A 21,818-nucleotide genomic window follows, 5' to 3' on the forward strand; every position below is an offset into this window, starting at 1 on the left:
TAATTTTGACGGTTTCAAAATTCTCCCTATCTGTTACAGTTTTCAATATAATTACCAAACATGTTCTATTTTTAGCCATGGAAGCAGTGGCCGTGTTTGTTGGTGGCTCAAATCCCTGCATACAATTTAAAAAAAAAGCAAAAAAAGAGTTTTAATTAAATTTAACAATTGCTTTTATTATTATTTTTTCAATACATATGCATTAAAGTGTCCCTCATTTTAAACAAGTACAAGATTAGAAGCAAACCTTTAAATCACAAAATAATTTGTACAAAATCACGCCAGTAAAACAATAAACACTTTCTATTATATATCCATTCATAACTTATTAATCAAGTTGAAACTTCCTGATTCTATTTATGGTCTTGACTGGAGTAACGTGGTCAATCCATGAGGAATAAGCAATTTTTGATAATTAAAATCATTTCAATTTAATTTTATTCACTAAAACAGGTATGATATTTCACATTTCTTTTCTTTGATTACTTAACAAACAAATGTGTATTAAGTCAGTCATTTTGGAGGGAATGAAAAATCACCAACATATATTTAAATCAATTTAAGTATCAGGGTAATTGATTTTTTCATTCAAATAATATTTATTTCAATATCAAATAAAAAGAAAGACATATTTTATCTTGAAAAGACTATAGAATTTAATAGCAATGAAAAAGAACCAACTTGCTCACTAAAATTTTCAAGGGTCCGGAAGAAACAATATTCATACATTTACTGACAGTATTAACTCCTACAGTTAACTAACTGTCATACCTGTGAAGAGCAGATTGTCAACGGGCTTAAGTATTTGTTATTTTAATTATCAACATTCTGGCAAAGAAAGTTACTTGGCAAATGTTTTCAAAATACCTGATGTTGACTTGACAGTGATATAGCTCCGAACAGAGACAGAATACATCAAATCGGTGGAAGAAGTATATATTTCTGTCAAACACCCAAAACATTGAAACTTTTCATGTTCCTTCAAATAAAAATTTGAGAGAAACACACAATAAGTTATGCAACTAATTTTTTTCTTTGAAACACCTTTGAATGCATATTTACATATCGCACATTCTGCACGCATACACAGGTACTTCGGCAAACAACGTAGTTCTGTTAATTATTCGCTCAAAAACCTTTTGAATTTAACTAGTTTTAATCATATTTTGACAAACTTAATCATTTATTGCTAAAATTAATAAGTTACAAACTATTCAAACACGAAAGAGAACTTCAAAAAGACCAATCGATTTTCAGTACTTGTTTACCTGGCAGGTTTACAGGATGATCAAAACTGCCAATTAACACTTGCTTGTAACTGTTTTGATTACAAAGTATCTAATTAAAGCTTATTTTTACAATTATTACTCTTTGTCATTTTTATGACCGACAAAGCACGACTGTGTAAGGGAAAATTGTCGAGCAAAAAATGGTGGTCTAAACCTCAGATTTTTTGTCTTAAGTACATGACATATTCTGCAGTTTCATTTCAGTGATACTATATCTGGATATTTATTGAAAGAAACAAATTTGTCAGGCAAATATGACTGTTTTGGAATCCCTGTTGTTGACCCTGGTCAGTGACCAATAAGAGGCCTATGCCATGGAATAAAGACAGAAACTGTCTTTTAAAACAAAATTAGAACTTCATAGGTGTAGATTATCATTTAATTGTAAACAAAAAATATTGCACATTTTTCATTTGACAGATATGTTATGCTAAGGCATACTTCTGTTAGTACACTGTAAGATATTTCTCTGGAAAAAGAAGAGAGATCAACTCTGATCTGTCTATTATCCAAGAACTGTTTTTGATACAAATGAATCTAGCATGATGTAAATCATTTCTCTGAAAGAAGAGTGGTAACTCTTATCTTTCCATCCATGGCTCCAGTCAAGCACATCTGAGTATCAATATTAGGGGACCAGTCTACTGTAGTTACAGAAGATGTGTGTCCCTTTACTTCCATCACTCTATTAAAGACTGCATTTTCTCCAGTTTTTATCTGAAATATAACAAAAATTGTTAAACTGTATGTTTGGGTTAATTGCTTTTTAAATAAGTATTGAAGTCTATGACTGAATGATGTGTAGAATAATTGGTACTACTACTACTGGGATGTTTAACCACCTACCCATGAGGAACTTGAATAGTTCATCCTGGCTTACACCTTCTATGACATTTAATACAATTTACTTTTACCTTACCATATGGTTAAGAAACAAAAATGTAGAAATATTTTGAAGAAATGAAAACCAAATAAAATGCTCCGCTGGGCGCAGCTTGATACTACCGCAGAGGTCGAACCCTGAACAGTTGGGGCAAGTATGGACACAACATTCAAGCTTGATACAGCTCTGAATTTGGATTGTGATTAAATATTTGACACCGCATAGGTTTCTGACACAGAATGAATGTGGTCTAAGAACTTAAAAAATTTTAATTTACCTATTATGGTCCAATATCCAAATTCTAAATACATGGTTAGATTCAGCATATCAAAGAATCCAAAGATTTCAATTTTTGATGAAATCAAACAAAGTTTAATATTGGACCCTTTTGACCTCAATGTGGACCAATTTGATAACGGGGCCCAAAAAATCAAAATTCATGGTTAGATTCAGCATATCAAAGAACCCCATATATTCAATTTTTGTTGAAATCAAACAAAGTTTAATTTTGGACCCAAACTTGGACCAACTTGAAAACTGGGCCCATAATCAAAAATCTAAACACATGTTTAGATTCAGCATATCAAAGAACCCCAAGAATTCAATTTTTGTTAAAATCAAACTAAATTTAATTTTGGACCCTTCGGACCTTAATGTAGACCAATTTAAAAAACGGGACCCAAAATTAAAAATCTAAATACACGGTTGGATTTGGCATATCAAAGAACCCCAATAATTCAATTTATGATGAAATCAAACAAAGTTTAATTTTGGACCCTTTTGACCTCAATATGAACCAATTTGATAGCGGGGCCAACAAATAAAAAATCTAAATACATGGTTAGATTCAGCATATCAAAGAACCCCATTTATTCAATTTTTGTTGAAATCAAACAAAGTTTAATTTTGGACCCCAATTTGGACCAACTTGAAAACTGGGCCCAAAATCAAAAATCTAAATACATGTTTAGATTCAGCATATCAAAGAACCCCAAGAATTCAATTTTTGTTAAAATCAAACTAAGTTTAATTTTGGACCCTTTGGACCTTAATGTAGACCAATTTGAAAACTGGACCCAAAATTAAAATCTAAATACATGGCTAGATTCGACATAACAAAGAAATAAATGTGGTCAAAGATTTTACAAATCTAATGCACCATACTGTGCAATTAAAGATTACTTCTTGAAATTTTTCAATATTTGAAATTTGAAAAAAAAATAATATTTGAAGAATAATTCTTTTTTATTTCTGAAATCTGAAATGAGAAAAAATTGACCCCCCCCCCCCCTTTTTCCCCCAAAAAATTCTTTCCCTCAAGATATGGTCATTATCTCAATTCAAATTTCCAATGGAGTTTGCAACCATAATTACCCATTTAAATTTACCATAAATCTATTTTATAATAGAATTTAAAATATGGTGTCAAATCTTTCATATGGATTTTTTTGTAAAAAAAAAAAGATGCAACATTTGCAGATATTTTTACTGGTCTTCCTTTATAAATATGCATTTCTTTAAACATAATTTAAAAGCAGTGTAAGGGTAGTAATCAAAACGTTGTATTTGGATTACCTCCCTTACACTGCTTTTAAATTGTCTTAATCGTTCATTAACCATTACTTTATACATTATTTAAAAGCAGTGTAAGGGAGGTAATTCAAATGATGTATTTGATTTATCTCCCTTACACTGCTTTAAATTATGTTTTGTACTAAAGTATTTGTCCATTAACCAGGACAACCTTGTTTTTCCCCCTTTTTTGCCCCTAATTCCTAAACGGTTTGAGCCATAACCACCCCTTTGTGGTATGGAAACTTGTGGTATAATTTCAGAGAGATCCATACACCGTTCCACAAGTTATTGTCTGGAAACTAGAAAATGCTTATTTTTGGCCCCTCATTCCTTAACTGTTGGTACCATAACCCCCAAAATCAATCCCAACCTTCCTTTTGTGGTATTTAACCTTATGGTAAAATTTCATAGGGATCCATTCACTTAAACTAAAGTTATAGTGCGAAAACCAATGTGTCTTCGGACGACGACGACAACGCCAACGTCATACCAATATACGACCGCAAAAATTTTTTGCGGTCGTATAAAAATTGAAAAAAATGCTTGAATTAAAAAAATATCAATAATATTGATTTTGAAACACAAGGGATAAAATGAAAAAAAAAATGACAAGTTAACAAAATTAATAAGACATATATTCTTGAACTTTAAACTTCAGTCATCTTACCTGATTAAATTTGTATTATCAAATAATTTGGTGTAACATGTGAAGCAGGATATCTTATCCCTTTTATACCACCTGTTTTCATTCACTGCTTTCAAGGGACTTTAATTTCTGTGTTTGCTCTTCATAAATATCTGTGTTTGGCAGTAAATTCATCTGTCTTGTAGCTTCAGATTTGTCTTGTTTGTATACCATGTATACTGCCCTCAACCTTTACATTTTCTGAATTCTCCTTTAACATATTTGTTTTGGTATCTCTACATGTTTTTTATACAATCCAAATTTTGAATTTACAGTATTTTATTGAATGAACAGAAGTTATTCCTTTTTTCGCTACTTGTATGTGCCTACATGGTTTATAATGAAGTTTAATATCTAAGTATCTGATTGATGAATACATTTCACTATACTTACAGCAACTTTCATACAAGTGGGAGGTAAAGCTAGCTATAAAACCAGGTTTAACCCACCATTTTCTTCGGAAAGTGCCTGCATCAAGTCAGGAATATGGCAGTTGTTTTTCACTTATTCTGTTATTGATATCCTTTGATTTTGTCAGTTTTTATGGACTTCCCCTTTTTGAATTTGCCTTGTAGTTTAATATTTTTGTTAAATATTGTGAACTAGAGGCTCTAAAGAGCCTGTGTCGCTCACCTTGGTCTATGTGCATATTAAACAAAGGACACAGATGGATTCATGACAAAATTGTGTTTTGGTGATGGTGATGTGTTTGTAGATCTTGCTTTACTGAACATTCTTGCTGCTTACAATTATCTCTATCTATAATGAACTTGGCCCAGTAGTTACAGTAGAAAATATTTTGTAAAAATTTACAAAATTTATGAAAATTGTAAAAAATTGACTATAAAGGGCAATAACACCTTAAGGGGTCAATTGATAATTTTGGTCATGTTGACTTATTAATAGATCTTATTTTGCTGTACATTATTGCTGTTTAGTTTATCTCTATCTATAATAATATTCAAGATAATAACCAAATGCTGCAAAATTTTCTTAAAATTACCAATTCAGGGGCAGCAACCCAACAACGTGTTGCCTGATTGGTCTGAAAATTTCAGGGCAGATAGATCTTGACCTAATGAACAATTTTATCCTGTCAGATTTGCTCTAAAGGCTTTGGTTTCAGAGATATGAGCCAAAAAAAAGCCTTTTTCCCTATGTACAATTTTTTAGCCATGTCGGCCATCTTGTTTCGTGGGCGGGGTCATCGGACACATTTTTTAAACTAGATACCCTAATGATGATTGTGGACAAGTTTGGTTAAATTTGTCTTAGTAGTTTCAGAGGAGAAGATTTTGTAAAAGATTACAAAAATTTATGAAAAATGGTTAAAAATAGACTATAAAGGGCAATAACTCCTTAAGGGGTCAACTGACCATTTTGGTCAAGTTGACTTATTTGTAGATCTTACTTTGCTGAACATTATTGCTGTTTACAGTTTATCTCTATCTATAATAATATTCAAGATAATAACCAATAAAATGCTTCGCTAGGGCGCAGCTTGATACGACCGCAGAGGTCGAACCCTGAACAGTTGGGGTAAGTATGGACACAACATTCAAGCTTGATACAGCTCTGAATTTGGATTGTTATTAAATATTTGACTCAGCATAGGTTTCTGACACAGAAAGAATGTGGTCTAAGAACTTGAATTTTTTTAATTTACCTATTATGGTCCAATGTCCAAAATCAAAATACATGGTTAGATTCAGCATATCAAAGAACCCCATATATTCAATTTTTGTTGAAATCAAACAAAGTTTAATTTTGGACCCCAACTTGGACCAACTTGAAAACTGGGCCCATAATCAAAAATCTAAACACATGTTTAGATTCAGCATATCAAAGAACCCCAAGAATTAAATTTTTGCTAAAATCAAACTAAGTTTAATTTTGGACCCTTTGGACCTTAATGTAGACCAATTTAAAAAACGGGACTTAAAATTAAAAATCTAGAATATACAGTTAGATTTGGAATATCAAAGAACCCTAATAATTCAATTTTTGATGAAATCAAAGAAAGTTTAATTTTGGACCCTTTTGACCTCAATATGAACCAATTTGATAGCGGGGCCCACAAATAAAAAATCTAAATTCATGGTTAGATTCAGCATATCAAAGAACCCCACCAGTGTGTATTAGGACGACGACGCCGGACGACGACGACGCCAACGTCATACCAATATACGACCACAAAATTTTTTTGCGGTCGTTTAAAAACGGCTAAATTTCCTTAAAATTACCAATTCAGGGGCAGCAACCCAACAACGGGTTGTCAGATTCATCTGAAAATTTCAGGGCAGATAGATCTTGACCTGATAAACAATTTTACCCCCATGTCAGATTTGCTCTAAATGCTTTGGTTTCAGAGATATAAGCCAAAATCTACATTTTACCCCTATGTTCTATTTTTAGCCATGGCGGCCATCTTGGTTGGTTGGCCGAGTCACCGGACACATTTTTTAAACTAGATACCCCAATAATGATTGTGGCCAAGTTTGGTTTAATTTAGCCAAGTAGTTTCAGAGGAGAAGATTTTTGTAAAAGTTAACGACGACGACGACGGACGACGGATGCCGGACGCCAAGTGATGAGAAAAGCTCACTTGGCCCTTTGGGCCAGGTGAGCTCAAATGCTATCATGAGTAATATGTGTCACAAATGCAGTTCATTTTCTCTTTCCTAACTAAAGGAAAATCATTCATGCAGCAATCTCTTTACTATAGCATGGGAACAATGGGAAAACACAGAAATCTTTATTTTTTATTATCAATCAACTCTAAATGTGAAGCTTTGAAACATTTGTATCATGAATGTTTTTAGTCTGAAGTCGGATTTTGCTATTTTTTCTCTCAAACTTCTCATATTTTATAGCAAGAATGTATCATTTTACCTCCAGTAAAATCATAAAATTATGATATTCATACCATGTCATATTCTGGAAAAAATATACTCCATGAAATCTACCTTGTAAAGAGATCCAGCCATTTTATCACATGAAATCAAATACTGCCCCTCTGGGTCAAAAGCAAACAATCTCCCTTTAGGTATCTCTTTACTAGCTGTTAACCCACTTGACAGGAATGGTAGAGCAGCACCAGAGTGGAGTGGAAGTTCTCTAGACTTGTCTGGTTTGTGAATGTTCCACTGATAAAACTGAAAAACAAAATCAGTAGCTGTTAGTTCCCTTACAGCTTAACATACTGTGACTTGACTGTAAGAGTTGCTCTCCATCTATTGTAGTTCATTCAAAATTCTTACCCTATTGCAATTTGTTTTATGAAAACAAACTGTTCAACTGGTCATAAATTTTAACCAACTGCTGTAGAAAACCACAGTCAAGTCATCCAAGTGCAAGGTGATAAAATAAAGCATACAATCCTATAAGACTTTATCTCCACTTCATTGCTAAATGTTTAACCCTGCCACATTTTGCGCCTGTTCCAAGTCAGGAACCTCTATCCTTTGTTAGTCTTGTGAGTTTTTTAAATTTTGGTTCATTTGTATTTTTTCGGTGTTTAGTATGGCGTCCATTTCGCTGGACTAACTGCTAGTAGTCCTTTGTTAATTTATGTATCATTGTCATTTTGCTTAGTTTCTTTACTTACCTATTCTAACATCAGACTCGGACTTCTTTTAAACTGAGTTTTACTGTGCTTATTGCTATGTGTTTCTTTGTTCTACATTGGCTAGAGGTATAGGGGGAGGGTTGAGATCTCACAAAACATGATTAACCCCGCCACATTTTTGCGCCTGTCCCAAGTCAGGAGCCTCTGGCCTTTGTTAGTCTTGTATGTTTTTTTAATTTTAGTTCCTTTATATGTTTTGGAGTTAAGTGTGACGTCCATTTACACTGAACCAGTACACAATTTTATTAAGGGGCCAGCTGATGACCACCTCCGGGTGCAGGATTTTCTCGCTGCGTTGAAGACCCATTGGTGGCCTTCAGCTGTTATCTGCTCTTTGGTCGGGTTGTTGTCTCTTTGACATATTTCCCATTTCCATTCTCAATTTTAGTATACATTATTGTTTAGGGGCCAGCTGAAGCCCACCTCCAGGTGTGGGATTTTTCTCCCTGAATTGAAGACCTATTGGTGGCCTTGGGCTGTTTTCTGCTCTTTGATCGGGTTGTTGTCTATTTGACACATTCCCCATTTCCATTCTCTATTCTATGAAAATGTAGCTTAAAATTTCTAGACATATTGTTATTGTAAAGGTTCATTGGAATGCTGATAAAAATTGACATTGACCATGCAGACAGACATTCTGACCTTGTTTGAACATACAATGTCTGGTGGTTGGCGACATTAACTTCAAGCATCATTATTAACCTTTAAGGCATTTAAAATTCCGATCTGACTTTGTATATTTCAACGATGTTTGACAGCTTGACTTTGAAGACATACATTCCAGTCTTAATTCTTGACACAATCTCTGGCAGTGGCAATAATAATATCCACAGACGCTTGGGTATATGATACAGATATTTTTTTGATTTTTTTTTTTTTTTTTTTATCAAAATATTCAATTTTCTATATTTATACTACATATCTATCACTACTGCTGGGTCAATATCCCTAATGCGCCTCAAATTGAGGAACACAAAAGTTGTGCGTAAACAAAAAATCTCTGTGTAGTGATATTGGACATGTTTCTATTTTTAACAAATGACAGAGCTTAACCATTTGTGTTGATTTGAAAAGTAGAGGACCATAGAATAAATGCGTAAAAACTATGCAGTTATTAAATGTATGCAAAGTATTAAATTTTCAAAGAACTTATTGTGTGAAAAAAAGGATTTTTTACCACCAGGAGCCGCATCACGAAAGGATTTTCGGGGTGTGCTAATTTACGGAAAAATGAATAACACTTCGTACCCCGAAAATTTAACCACATATATGAAAATGTCTCAGCTTCGAAATGAGCCATCATGCATATCCAAATTTACAATATGGACTGTGCTACAGAGGAAAACGTTATCATTACCGCCTATGTAAAATCAATTACACATATTGCCCCACGTCTCACCTAGTTTCGAGTGAGTTTACCAACTCTGAGACAACCCCCATTTTACTATCCACACTAAGAAACAAAAAGGCAACTAACTCGGCGCCATCTTGCGTGCTATAAATAAATAATAAAATTGACCTACCTGGATTCCCCATCGATTTTTATGGAAAACGTGACTTTCTCGCATTCCGATCGCAGACGTCGTTTCTTTTTATCAAATTGGTATTGTTCGTTACATTTTTAGTCCATCTCAAGCATATAATAAAAAGATTTTGACTATTTTCACTACTTTCACATTTACGAGCCCGGAAGTTTACTGTTAATATTCAGGGGAAGTTACTTTTTCCCGAACTTTTGTTAAAGGGAAGTAATTTTTTCCCAGACTTTTTCGGAACATCTCTGCAAGTACACATGAAACAAATAAAGTGATACGATGATTTCCGAACTATTATCAAAAAGGTGCAACTTTTTCATTGCTGAAAAAAGAAAAGATCTGTTTTAGAAATAATGGCAAGTCAACCAAAGGAAGAAATTACGAAGGAAAACATAGTTTCATGGTAATTTATGAATATACAAATGCTCACACAAAATTGTCTCATGAAAAGAATTTAAAAAATTAAGTCATGGACCATTTGATTTGATAATTTTTTTTATTATTTTTTTTGGGGGGGGGGGGGGGTTTGCATTATGACTACTTATAATCAAATTAAAGGCTTGATCTTGTTCTTCGTCCATCATATCTGTTTGTTTATTTCAGTAATAGTTCGGAAATCATCGTATCACTTTATTTGTTTCATGTGTACTTGCAGAGATGTTCCGAAAAAGTCCGTAGGTATGTAGTATAAATATAGAAAATTGAATATTTTAATCCAAAAAAAAAAAAAAATCAAAAAAAAATATCTGTATCATATACCCAAGCGCCTGTGATAATATATATCAAGTATCATTAATATCTTTGAAGGCATTTAGTGTCCCGAAATCAGAATTTTTTAGTATAAATCTTTGAACATGCTAATTTGGTAAAGGTGGAAAGTCTAATGGCCTCAAAATCTATTTACATAAAATGCAAGATATAACTGTACTTTCCTTATCAGAATTTTTCAAAGATGGCGACAGTATGTTTACAGAAAAATAAAACAATAAATGGAAAATGTGTCCCCATGGACACAGATGATGCCCCCGCTTGCATACAACATTATAAAGGGACATAACTCAAAAACAATAAAAGTGACGCTACCCAAATTTGTACTAGATCTGAGTTTTGTGGTAATAAGTATTGTGTATAGGTTTCAAAATGTTTGGTTGGGGCAAACTCAAGTTACAGAATGGAAACTAAAAATTTTGCAATTTTTTTATTTATAAAGGGGCATAACTCGATAATGGTTAAAGTGACGCCACAAAAATTCAACTTGATCTGTGTTTTGTTGTAATGAGCATTGTGTATAAGTTTCATAACATTTGGTTGAGGCAACTTAAGTTAGAGAACGGAAACTAAAAATTTTGTAATTTTTTCATTTATAAAGGGGCATAACTCCAGAACAGTTAGAGTGACTGTTTGGGTTTAGTTGGTTGGTACTTCGCTTGTGTAAATAGAATACGTGTGAACAATTCTAATTGCTTTTAATGACTCTACTTGCTTGTATGACTACAATAACGTAATAAACGTGCTGACATTACAAAGGTAACGTTAGTTACAGTCCGTGAAAGAATAGCGGCAAAATACTTAACACTGGGGCGCCGAGAAGTAAAAATGATAAAAATTCCTAGTAAATACATAGATATCACAAATATGCACAGTTTAACTTAAAAGTCAATGTATGTAGAAAATAAAAATCATTTGAAAAATTAAAGTCTGTATAAGTATTCAATTAAGACATCAATTGGCGAATCTTTTCCCTGGCGTCCTTCTTCGATTTACGTTCTTTGGTGTCAGATGTTGATTGAAACAAATCGCAAGAAACCTCTATCAGATATAACTTTGAAATTGGACGATTTGAATGTCCATTGTTTGTACGCAAATTTACTGCTCTAACGAGTCCATCCTTGCCAACCAATAATTCATCTACAATGGCTAGCTTCCAATTAATTCTAGGCGAATCTTCATGTATTTGAACCACATCACCAAGGGTCCAGAAACAGTCATATATGCCAGACATGACCGATTTGGAAACTGAAAAGACCGAAATGATTTATTGGGATTTTGGTCTTTTTTTTTTTTTTACAGAAATAATTTTGGTCATTTCATTGAGATCAGGGTTTTATCGGTCGCCATTTTGAACTTATTTTTGTTTTCAGGTCATCAAGAAAAATAGATTTGTTTGAGACAAAATAAAAATTTTATTGATTTGTGTTAGTAATTTAATAATATTTATCATTAGTCTGTTGTTTATTCTATAATGTAAGTGAAAACAATGTACAGGACTCTGTCGAGTCACAGCGTGGGGTAAGTCTGGGTTGAAGCCACTAGGTTTGTTTACATAGTAATTATCACCACGTGAGGATAGTAATCAATGTCCAGGAAGTTTGAATTCGGCTTGGGTGTCGTTATTGTCTTGATTAAAGCCATAAAGGCCATGTACACAAATCTCACCTGTAAACACCTGTTAAGCAATAAAAACAATATGGCGATTTGCTGTGCATCAAATTTAACGTTTTAACCATTCTGACCTAGATTTTCCCAAACAGATATTATTTTATTCATTAAAGAAGACAAATAACACTGTTGACTAGAGAATCTGTCAATTTTTATCCAAATAAAACATATAATCCATTTATAATCGATCAGCTGATTTGGTCAACGTTTGTTAAATATAGATTTATGTTTACTGAGTTTGCGCATGGAAAATGGGGATCAACATGGGTTAATTGATAATCTTATTTAACTTTTCGGTAGGAAATGGCAGATAAAGATATTAATAGATTTGCAAAAGTGGTAAAGCCTATAATTTATAGGAATGCAGAATTAAAAAAAAATGTTTAAAAAAGGAATTAAAACTAAATAACGTAATTTAGATTTGAAGCCATACAGCTTATTTAAGAAATATACTCAGCGAATGAACAACCTCGATTTTTTTTTGTTTTTTTTGCACTTCCGATTTTTTGAAACCATCTTACTCACAGAATGTAATGGGCGTTATCCTTTCTTTTGTTTTCCTGGCTATACTTCCGATTTTTACCCAAGTGAAGCCATACATTCTCTCTGTAAAGACCAACAGAATTCATGGGCGTTTTTCTTTAATTGTTTCAAGGTTATTTTTGCTGGTATAAAAGCTTTGAATATTAAATATAAATTCATAATAAGTTCCAACAATGAATAAGCGTAAAAGAGAGTCGTCAGATGAAAACCAGAAACCTGCCAAAAATGCCAGATCTTTCAATGCCAAATGGTTGCAGTTGTTCGCATGGCTTACCTTTGACAGTATACGTAATGCCATGTTCTGCACCATCTGCCAGAAACACAAAAAGAAAAACAATTTTGTATATCCCGGGGCCTGCAACTTCAGAAAGTCCACCTTAGTAGACCATGCAAGTTCCAATGATCATGTTCAATCCTTAAAGTCTGATGAAGCAGCCAAAGACAACAAACTTAAGACGATGGTAGAGAAGGTGTATGAAAAAACAGATGATGCCATGACAACACTGTTTAGAAATGCTTACTACATTGCCAAAGAAAATTTACCTATCGACAAGTACCAGTCCCTGAATGAGCTGTCCAAGATGAATGGAGCACCTATAACATCGACAATGTACCAAGAAGGTACAGCTTGCTCAGAATTCATCAAAATTATTTCCTCCCAGATTGTGCAGACCGTTTTGCAAGATGTAAAAGACAGTCCAGCGTTCTCTATAATGATTGACGAGTCCACCGACCTATCTACACAGAAACACTTGATATTGTACCTCAGCTATTTGAAAGATGCCAAACTTAAGATCACCTACTCCAAATTGATAAACCTGACTGCCTGCGACAGTGTTGCCATAACCAGCCAACTTATAGCCTACCTGCAAGCAAATGATGTTGACCTTTCCAAGCTGTACGGTATGGGATCCGATGGTGCAGCTGTCATGATCGGTAAACACACTGGTGTATCCCAGCTCCTAAAAGAGAACAGTCCATATCTGATAGAGATGCACTGTGTTGCTCATCGTCTAGCCCTAGCATGTGTTGACCTATCCAAAGAGATTCCAGAAATCAAATTTATAGAGAGCATCATCAAAACAGTCTACACATATTTCAAGAGGTCACCATCCAACCTGTCAGAGCTCCGTACATGGCAAACAATCCTAGACGATCCACAGCTGAATCCACTAGATGTCCACAAAGTCCGATGGTTCTCTAGGGGCCATGCATTAGACAACTTAAGAAGATCCCTAGTTTCGATAGTCCATATGGTATCAGACCAAGGTGACAGTGATATAGTAGCAAGTTCCATGGTGCATCACATGACATCCTACAAGTTCCTCTTCCTGCTCCACTTCCTGAGTGATATCTTCAGCAAGATCAACATCCTTAGTAAGGCACTGCAACAGAGAGAGCTATCTTACAGCACCGTCCGACTACAAGTTGATGGGTTCCTGACTGCCTTATCAGCCGAGTACCTAACTGACCAACCATCTTTTGGGCCACTTCTGTCTCAGTTCATCCTAGCAACAACTGAACAAGAGAACTTCAAAGGTATCGACTTCAGCCGCTCACCAAGAGATGCCCACCTTCCTGACAAAGTTGTTCATCTGGTATCAACTCTTACTGACAACATAAAAGACAGATTTCCAGACTCAAAGATATTTGAGGCCTTCACTATATTCGAACCAGCCTCCTTTCCAGTCAACATTTCCGACTTACCCCACTACGGAACCAGTCAACTGTCCACACTGACCAGTCATTACACCAGCTTTGACAAAGACACCACCTTACAAGAATGGAGTACAATCAAGTATATAATTTTCAACAACTTTAGACATCTGAGCCCTGCTGAGCTACTTACAGAAGTGACACCAATGAAAGACCAATTTGTTAACATTGTAAGCTTAATTGAGATCGCCAGTGTCCTACCAGTTTCTAGTGTAGAGTGTGAGCGTGGGTTTTCTAGGCAAAACCTTATAAAGACAAAGCTCCGATGCAAGACCAGCACCGACACTTTGGATCAGCTGATGCGCATAGGATTAGTTGGTGTTTCTGTCAAAGACTTTGACCCAAAACCGGCACTCCGTCAGTGGCAGTCTAACCGTCAAAGACAAGTGTACCAAAACAACAAACAGAATGCTTTCTCTAAGCTTATGAACATTAGATAGACTTATATTGACTCTGTGTATTTGTGTTACCATTGATAGACTGCTATGTGTATTGAATATTTATAGACTGTCATTCCTAGAGTATTAAAATGTGACATCACCAACTTTGATAGTCTGATTATTGTGTCATAAAGTCGTGTGGTATTCCCTTAATGATGTAATTTGTAATGTTGTAGCTAAATTTTCTGAAATGAAAGATTTCTGTGAGCCTTCGTCTAGCAGTATATTTGTGGATACGGTCTGGTTTCCTGTCCAAACTGGTGAAATTGCTGTTTTCAGTAGTACATCAGTTCTAGATTGCATGGGCAATGTTGAAGAAGTGTAAAATATAGATGTGTTACTATTTCCCTCTTCAATATCAACTGTATTTACAGATGCGGTTGTCTGCTCATCGTGTAATTTTGTCTTGTCTTTATTCATAGGCTTGTGTGATGTTTGTTATTACATTTACGGCATTTAAATTTAGAACGGCATTCTGAAACTTTATGATTTCCGAGACAATTGAAACAAAGGTTTTTCTGTTTAACTATGGTAAAGCTTTTTTCGTGGTCTACAATGTTTGTACAATCTACTGACGAATGCGACTGTTTGCAATATACACATGGTTTAGTTGTCAAGCGTGTATTCATGGTCTTGATCTGATTTCCCCTAAATTGTTGTTTATTTGTGCTTGTCTTAGGAACGGCTCCTGTGTGAAAAGACGCAGTTGATGTCATATTATCGGACATACATGTATTAACATTACCAGCCTCTTGTACATACATCTCCTTTGCTAAAGCTTCACGCAGCGATATTATATCCCAGCTATTTTTTCTGTGTTCCCGTGTTAAGTTTTTCCTCATTTCTGCGGGTAGTTTCCCGAAAATTATGGGTACAAGAAGGGATCCATATGTATCTTGCGTCTGACCTAGGGGTTCAAGTCCCCTGATGTTCGCTTCCAATCTGTCATAAAATGACTTAATACTACTGAGGGTAAATGAAGGACTTGGTAAATCAAGAAGATTTTGCATGTGTGCGTTGATAATTTTCTGTTGTTGACCGTAACGCTCCTTCAGTAAATTAATTGCTTGATTATAGTTTGCGTTGGTTAGGGCTAACCCTGTAATACACTGTGCTGCTTCGTAATGGAGTTGTGAATTTAAATAACTAAACTTTTGTATGTTTGTAAGAGCAGGGTTCTGGTGTACGGTTGATTCAAACGAATCCCAAAATGTCTGCCAGTGTAAAATACCTCCCAAAAATGAAGGCAAGTCTAACTTTGGTAGTCTATGATAGAAATTCAGAGAAGGGTTATAAGTTGCGTTTGCTTCGTGATTTACAAAAGTGCTTTGAATAGCATCCTGCGTCTGATTTGTGTTGTGATTAATATTGCTTGTTGTTGGAAGTGTTGAAATATGTGCTGCTGGACCTTGATTTAAAAAATCACTCACCGTAGGTTTTAGAACGCTAGCTCCTGAGTTTGATGTAATGTCCTTGAATTTGTGAATTGACACTTCCAAATGTAAATTGAATTCATCACTATCCAAAATTTCCTGTTCCATATCTCCGACATCTGTTCCATCTAGAATCTGTGTGTCCAAAGTTTCGAGTAAGTTCCTCTTCTTCATCAGAGTGTCTGTGGCTGCCGAAAGTTCTTGATTCTCGATTTCATTTTCTGAAATTTTCTGGTTAGTTCTATTGATTAGTCTTGTGACGGCGCTTCTGTGTCCACCACGAATTGCTTTCAGCTTCTCCATGAGTCACGGCACCAATGTTTGGGTTTAGTTGGTTAGTACTTCGCTTGTGTAAATAGAATACTTGTGAACAGTTCTAATTGCTTTTAATGACTCTACTTGCTTGTATGACTACAATAACGTAATAAACGTGTTGACGTTACAAAGGTAACGTTAGTTACAGTCCGTGAAAGAATAGCGGCAAAATACTTGACAGTGACGCCACCAAAATTCAAACTTGATCTGTATTATGTGGTAATAAGCATTGTGTATAAGTTTCATAACATTTGATTGAGGCAAACTTTAGTTAGAGAACGGAAACTAAAAATTTTGGAATTTTTCCATTAATAAAGGACATAACTCTAGAACAGTTAAAGTGACGCCACCAAAATTCAAACTTGATCTGTATTTTGTGGTAATAAGCATTGTGTATAAGTTTCTTAACATTTGGTTTAGGCAAACTCAAGTTAGAGAACGGAAACCAATTTTGGGACGTACGGATGTATGCTATGGCGGAGGCATAAAAATAATGTTTACCTTTTCATCTGTGCCTAAACTGTAGCACATGTTTTCATCAGAACTAAATTGTAATGATAAAACTTCTCCATTGTGAGCCTCCCATTGTGAAATACAGTTGTTCTGCTGCATATCTGCAAAAAGGCTCAAAGTAAAATAAAATAAATTACCAGCTGCAATTAATTGATTATAAATTAATTTTAAACCCAACTCATCCATGCCTGCCTGATATAATACCTTCAAGTCCTTTGTCACTTTGCACTTCATCAAATTTTGACAATTCCAATAATTTATTTTACATGATAGCAGTTGGAAAATATAAATATTATTTTCATTTGAAAATATACACATTCAATTATTTCTACTTTAGTAGATTTATGAAAGCAACAAACCGAATAGCCTGATCCTTCCATCAGCAGCACCAGCCAATAATAACTGTCCATTATGATTGTAGGAACAACAGTTGATAGCAACAGGACCAGGATCTAAATTTAACTGTTGCTGAAATAAAAAGGAAATATGATTTGTTGTACTTATAGAAAGCAAAGGTTAATTTTCAAGTCATCTGCATTAAAATGCTTTGCTTCTAATTCCTAAAATGATTAATGAACATTGGATAAGTACCACATTTTATAGGATAAAATCCACTGATGTATAGCATGAAACTGTTTGTTTTACAAAGTACTTATTTTTCTTCATAAAAAAGTTTGCTTTTTCAAGTGTACCCTTATCATATCTTAGTGTCATAGTATACATTTCTTTGATTTCAAGCAAGAAAGTGTAATCCATATAACAGGATCTGTGTGAACTATAGCTACATTGGGTAAAAAATTTCATTTTTTTCTTCATCAAAGAAATTATCATCATTCATCGCATTGAGCTATTTCCATAGGCCAAATGGTCAACACATTATATGAGGCCTCACATGAAATTTTTAAATTCTTACATTAATTTCACTTGTGATACACCTTTTTGAATTGCCTTGGAGTTTGGGATTTTTGTTACACTTTTTATTCCCCGAATTGTGAAAAAACTATCGTGAGTAATATGTATTTATACATTCAACTACTTGACTGTAAATTAACTGTTAAGAATAATATCTTAATATCTTAAAATTGACCAATTTACAGCATAAAATACATCAATCATTTTATAGTGCTGATGTCTTACAATCATTTTCATTGTTCTAAGGTCCCAGTAAGACAGCTTTCCTACTTTGCCAGTATAACCCTGTAACTCTGAACTTCCTGAAGCTGATCTTGATCTATGTACACTCGCAGAACACACAAATGATCCTCCAGCTGGATTGGAACATAAAGATATAATTCTGAAATGTATAAGGAAACAAAATAATGACACAAACAAGCAATCATAAAGCTGGATTGGAACATGAAGAGATTATTCTGAAATAGAAATGGAACAAATTGTGGACAATAAATGATCTTCAATTATGGCATAATTCTGGAAGGGATCAGGACAAAATTACAAACAAACAGACAATCATTATGCTTAATAGGAAAAAATATCATATTATCCTAAAACTGAGATCTTTATTGAACTCTATTAAATAGTTTACGAGATTGAAGATGCTGAAGATTGATTTTTTGACATGGAGACATTCCCTCTTACTATATGACTCTGCTATCACTAGGAGAATAATAATGGGTAAAACAGGTTTTTTCCAATTAAATAAGAAAACTTCCTATACAAGGCATACAGCTTAATCTTTTCATAACTATTACATGATAAGAAATAGTTTTTGACATTACCTAGGATAACTAGCATCTGCAGATGCTTCATAAAATGACTTCATCTCCTTCACATCAAATAATCGTATATTTCCAGATCTGTTTCCTAGCAACAACTGAAAACATATAATCAAAAGGTTAGAGCAAAAAAATTGACACACTGTAAAATTGTTCTCATTGTAAATCTGACTTTAATATACAGTGGTGTCAAACCCTGAGTTCTATGTTTCCTAGACAAAAATGAGGTTGAAATCCAGACAATTTTGTTAATACTCCCCCAAAATATCTATTTATGGCCTATTTGAGGTGCAAAGCTAGACTTAAATATTTCTATTTCACTTTCTTACATCTCTATTCATCAACTTGTAACACTTTTTATCTTGAATTCTAATATGACGACCTATATATCCTTAACCAGTATAATCACTGTATATCTACTTTTAGCGTAGACGCATAGATACACAAAATTGGCTGTTCAGTGTTACTCCCATCTTACTTATACGACCAGGTGAACTAAATTTTTTACAGTAAATCCCACGTTTTACGTAGGCCAAACTTCTAATACAATACGGTTATCTCTATTCTGATGCAAAATAAACAAATCAGCCAATTTCAGTTATTATATCAATGTAAAATGTCATAAAACGAAAATTCCAGGAAATGATGTTATCTTCTTTGGCAACTAAACAAGGTGATGTCATATGTATGCTTCCCGCGTCAAATGTTAACACCCGGTGTTTTAAGGCTTCTTGTATGCCTCACAATGTAATAAAATAACACAAAAAAAAAACAAATTTAGGTGAAGAATGTTTTTTTTTCATTTATTATTGAATTATATTATATCATTGGGGTAAAATGGAACAGCCAAAACAGAATTGTGTGAATAGGGCTTTCACAGTTGACAAAATTACAGAATTTGTCCCATTAGAATCCAAATAATTCATGGCAGTCGTAGATTTGTTTTCATTTAACCATGGGTTGGGCATTTATATTCATATTTCACCATTCGCTATCGCTCGGGATAAAATAATCGAATATAAATGTCCAACCCATGGTTAAATGAAAGCAAATCTACAGCTGCCATGAATTTTTTCTTAAACAATCAACATATATCCAGGGCCAAATAGGGCCCTTAACGAACATACTCCTTTTGATGTTTTCCAAATTAGATAGTAATGTCCAATTTACCATCTACTTTAATGTGAAACAAGAACATTTCAATCATTAAAATACAAGATTTTATATCTCTGACAAAACTTGTATCAGTACTGTAACAGTATAGGATTATTTTCAAGATTTTCATGTCTTGCACTTTCAACAGTGCTTTTCTTACCATTCTGAGTGTTAAGATTGATTGATTGGTTTGTTGGTGTTTAACACCCCTTTCAGCACTAATTGCTATTACGTGGCGACCAGTTTATATTGGTAGAGCAAGCCAGAGTGCCCAGAGAGAACCATCAACTGGCAATCCTAATCAATTAAGATTGGAGTCGAACGCCCCTGTTACCTGCGTAATTCAAAAGTCAATACCTCAGAGTTGACAGGATAGTGATACAGTAGTACTACTTAGACCACTAAAACCACCAAGGCCCCTGAGTGTTAAGCTAACAATAAATCAATAATTTTTTCTTACCAATTAAAAAAAAAAAAACATGTATTGATTATTCTGTTAGGCTTTTCTCTTAGAAATATCATAATCAAATGAATGTACAATACAAATATTGTCTTTTCTAATATTTTAGTAATAGATTACAGAATATTAAAAGTAAAATAACACAAATACAAACTCCAAGGAAAATTCAAAACGGAAAGTCCTTATCAAATGGTAAAATCATAATCTCAAACCATATCAAACAAATGGAAAACAGCTGTCATATTCCTGGTTTGGGACAGGCATTTCCTTTTGTAGAAAATAGTGCATTAAACCTGGTTTTATAGATAGCTAAACCTAGAGAAACTATATAAAATTAAAACTGATTATTTTTTCAAAACATCATATAAATTTTTGTTCAATCAAAAAGTTGTACAGTTTGTCTTTTTTATTAGTTATATAAATTGTTAAATAGACCCTAATCAGTTCTTTTCATTGTTTTGCAGCCATGATAGGTGCCTTTTGACAAAGCAGACATAAGATTCACATGTTATTAAATAAACTTTGTTTAAGAGATTTTTTTTATATAAGGTGAACTGACTTTTTACCTTGTGGGTCTCTGACTACTGCTAAAAGTCATAAATTGACCTTTTGATAATTATTTCCTTAACTCTTTTTTATATGTGTTGCTGTCTCATTGACAATTAATCACATCTGTTAATTTTGTGTGACAAAGAAATTCTATACGGGTTATTGCAGGAATATATGTATTTGCAGAGGGGTTAGACATCACTTTTTTTATCCCATGGCCCATTTCTATTTCCATTTGTAACAGAATTGTATATGCTTTCAAACCTAGTACCCACAGAAAAATTCATGTGGTGTATGTCCAACCCTCCCATACCTTTTTTGCTGGAATAGCCATTATTGATATGTACACAATTGTTGACATGTTTATACAAGAACTTACCCATCTATCAGACTTCGTTGTCCACTCAACAGAGAGGAATGCTGACTTTGACATAACAGTGGCAGCTGTAGTAGGCTGAGGACTCCAACTCCATACTCTACAAAAACACGGTACAGAAAAATATTTAAAATTAATGCATGGGAAATAGTTTAATCAAGACTAACATGTAAATGGTTAAGCATAACAAAAAGGGCATAACCCTGGGAATAAACTCTAGAGAGTATGGTCATTTTGGTTCATTCAATCATATATGTACAAATTTTAAAGAATCATCAAAATACAATCGTTACTTTACTGGTATTTCCAGAGTTTCATTCAAATGTATCTCAAATTGTACACCATCCAGACTTTGTGAGATAAAATCAACTAAAAACAACATTTTGATAAGTTTAGTGTGATTGTGAATGGTACATACTTAACTACCCCATCGACATCTACACTGGCAATATACTGCCCTGTATTACTGAACTTGCTGTAGGATATGGCTGCTCTGTGTTCAATATAATCCTCCTATAAAATTAAATTAAATAGTGTTATACTGGGTCAGT

The 21,818-nt window shown here is 33.9% G+C and overlaps 1 protein-coding gene across 1 annotated transcript in view; it reads right to left on the reverse strand.

The window, feature by feature from the left end:
* Positions 1–1,654: 1,654 nt before the first annotated feature.
* The window catches only part of LOC127733293 (WD repeat-containing protein 91-like), a 36,333-nt gene continuing 16,169 nt past the window's right edge, over positions 1,655–21,818 (reverse strand). Inside the window, exons 9-16 of the mRNA XM_052242653.1 lie at positions 21,686–21,780; positions 21,271–21,367; positions 18,731–18,825; positions 18,132–18,288; positions 17,354–17,462; positions 16,983–17,095; positions 7,399–7,587; positions 1,655–2,006 (exon numbers count right to left, since the gene is read on the reverse strand). Coding sequence (XP_052098613.1) covers positions 1,842–2,006; positions 7,399–7,587; positions 16,983–17,095; positions 17,354–17,462; positions 18,132–18,288; positions 18,731–18,825; positions 21,271–21,367; positions 21,686–21,780 — 1,020 coding nt within the window. The 3' untranslated portion in view covers positions 1,655–1,841. The remainder of the gene's footprint in view (positions 2,007–7,398; positions 7,588–16,982; positions 17,096–17,353; positions 17,463–18,131; positions 18,289–18,730; positions 18,826–21,270; positions 21,368–21,685; positions 21,781–21,818) is intronic.

Source organism: Mytilus californianus, unplaced genomic scaffold, assembly GCF_021869535.1.
Source record: "Mytilus californianus isolate M0D057914Y unplaced genomic scaffold, xbMytCali1.0.p SCAF_3, whole genome shotgun sequence".
Taxonomy (NCBI): Eukaryota; Metazoa; Mollusca; class Bivalvia; order Mytilida; family Mytilidae; genus Mytilus; species Mytilus californianus.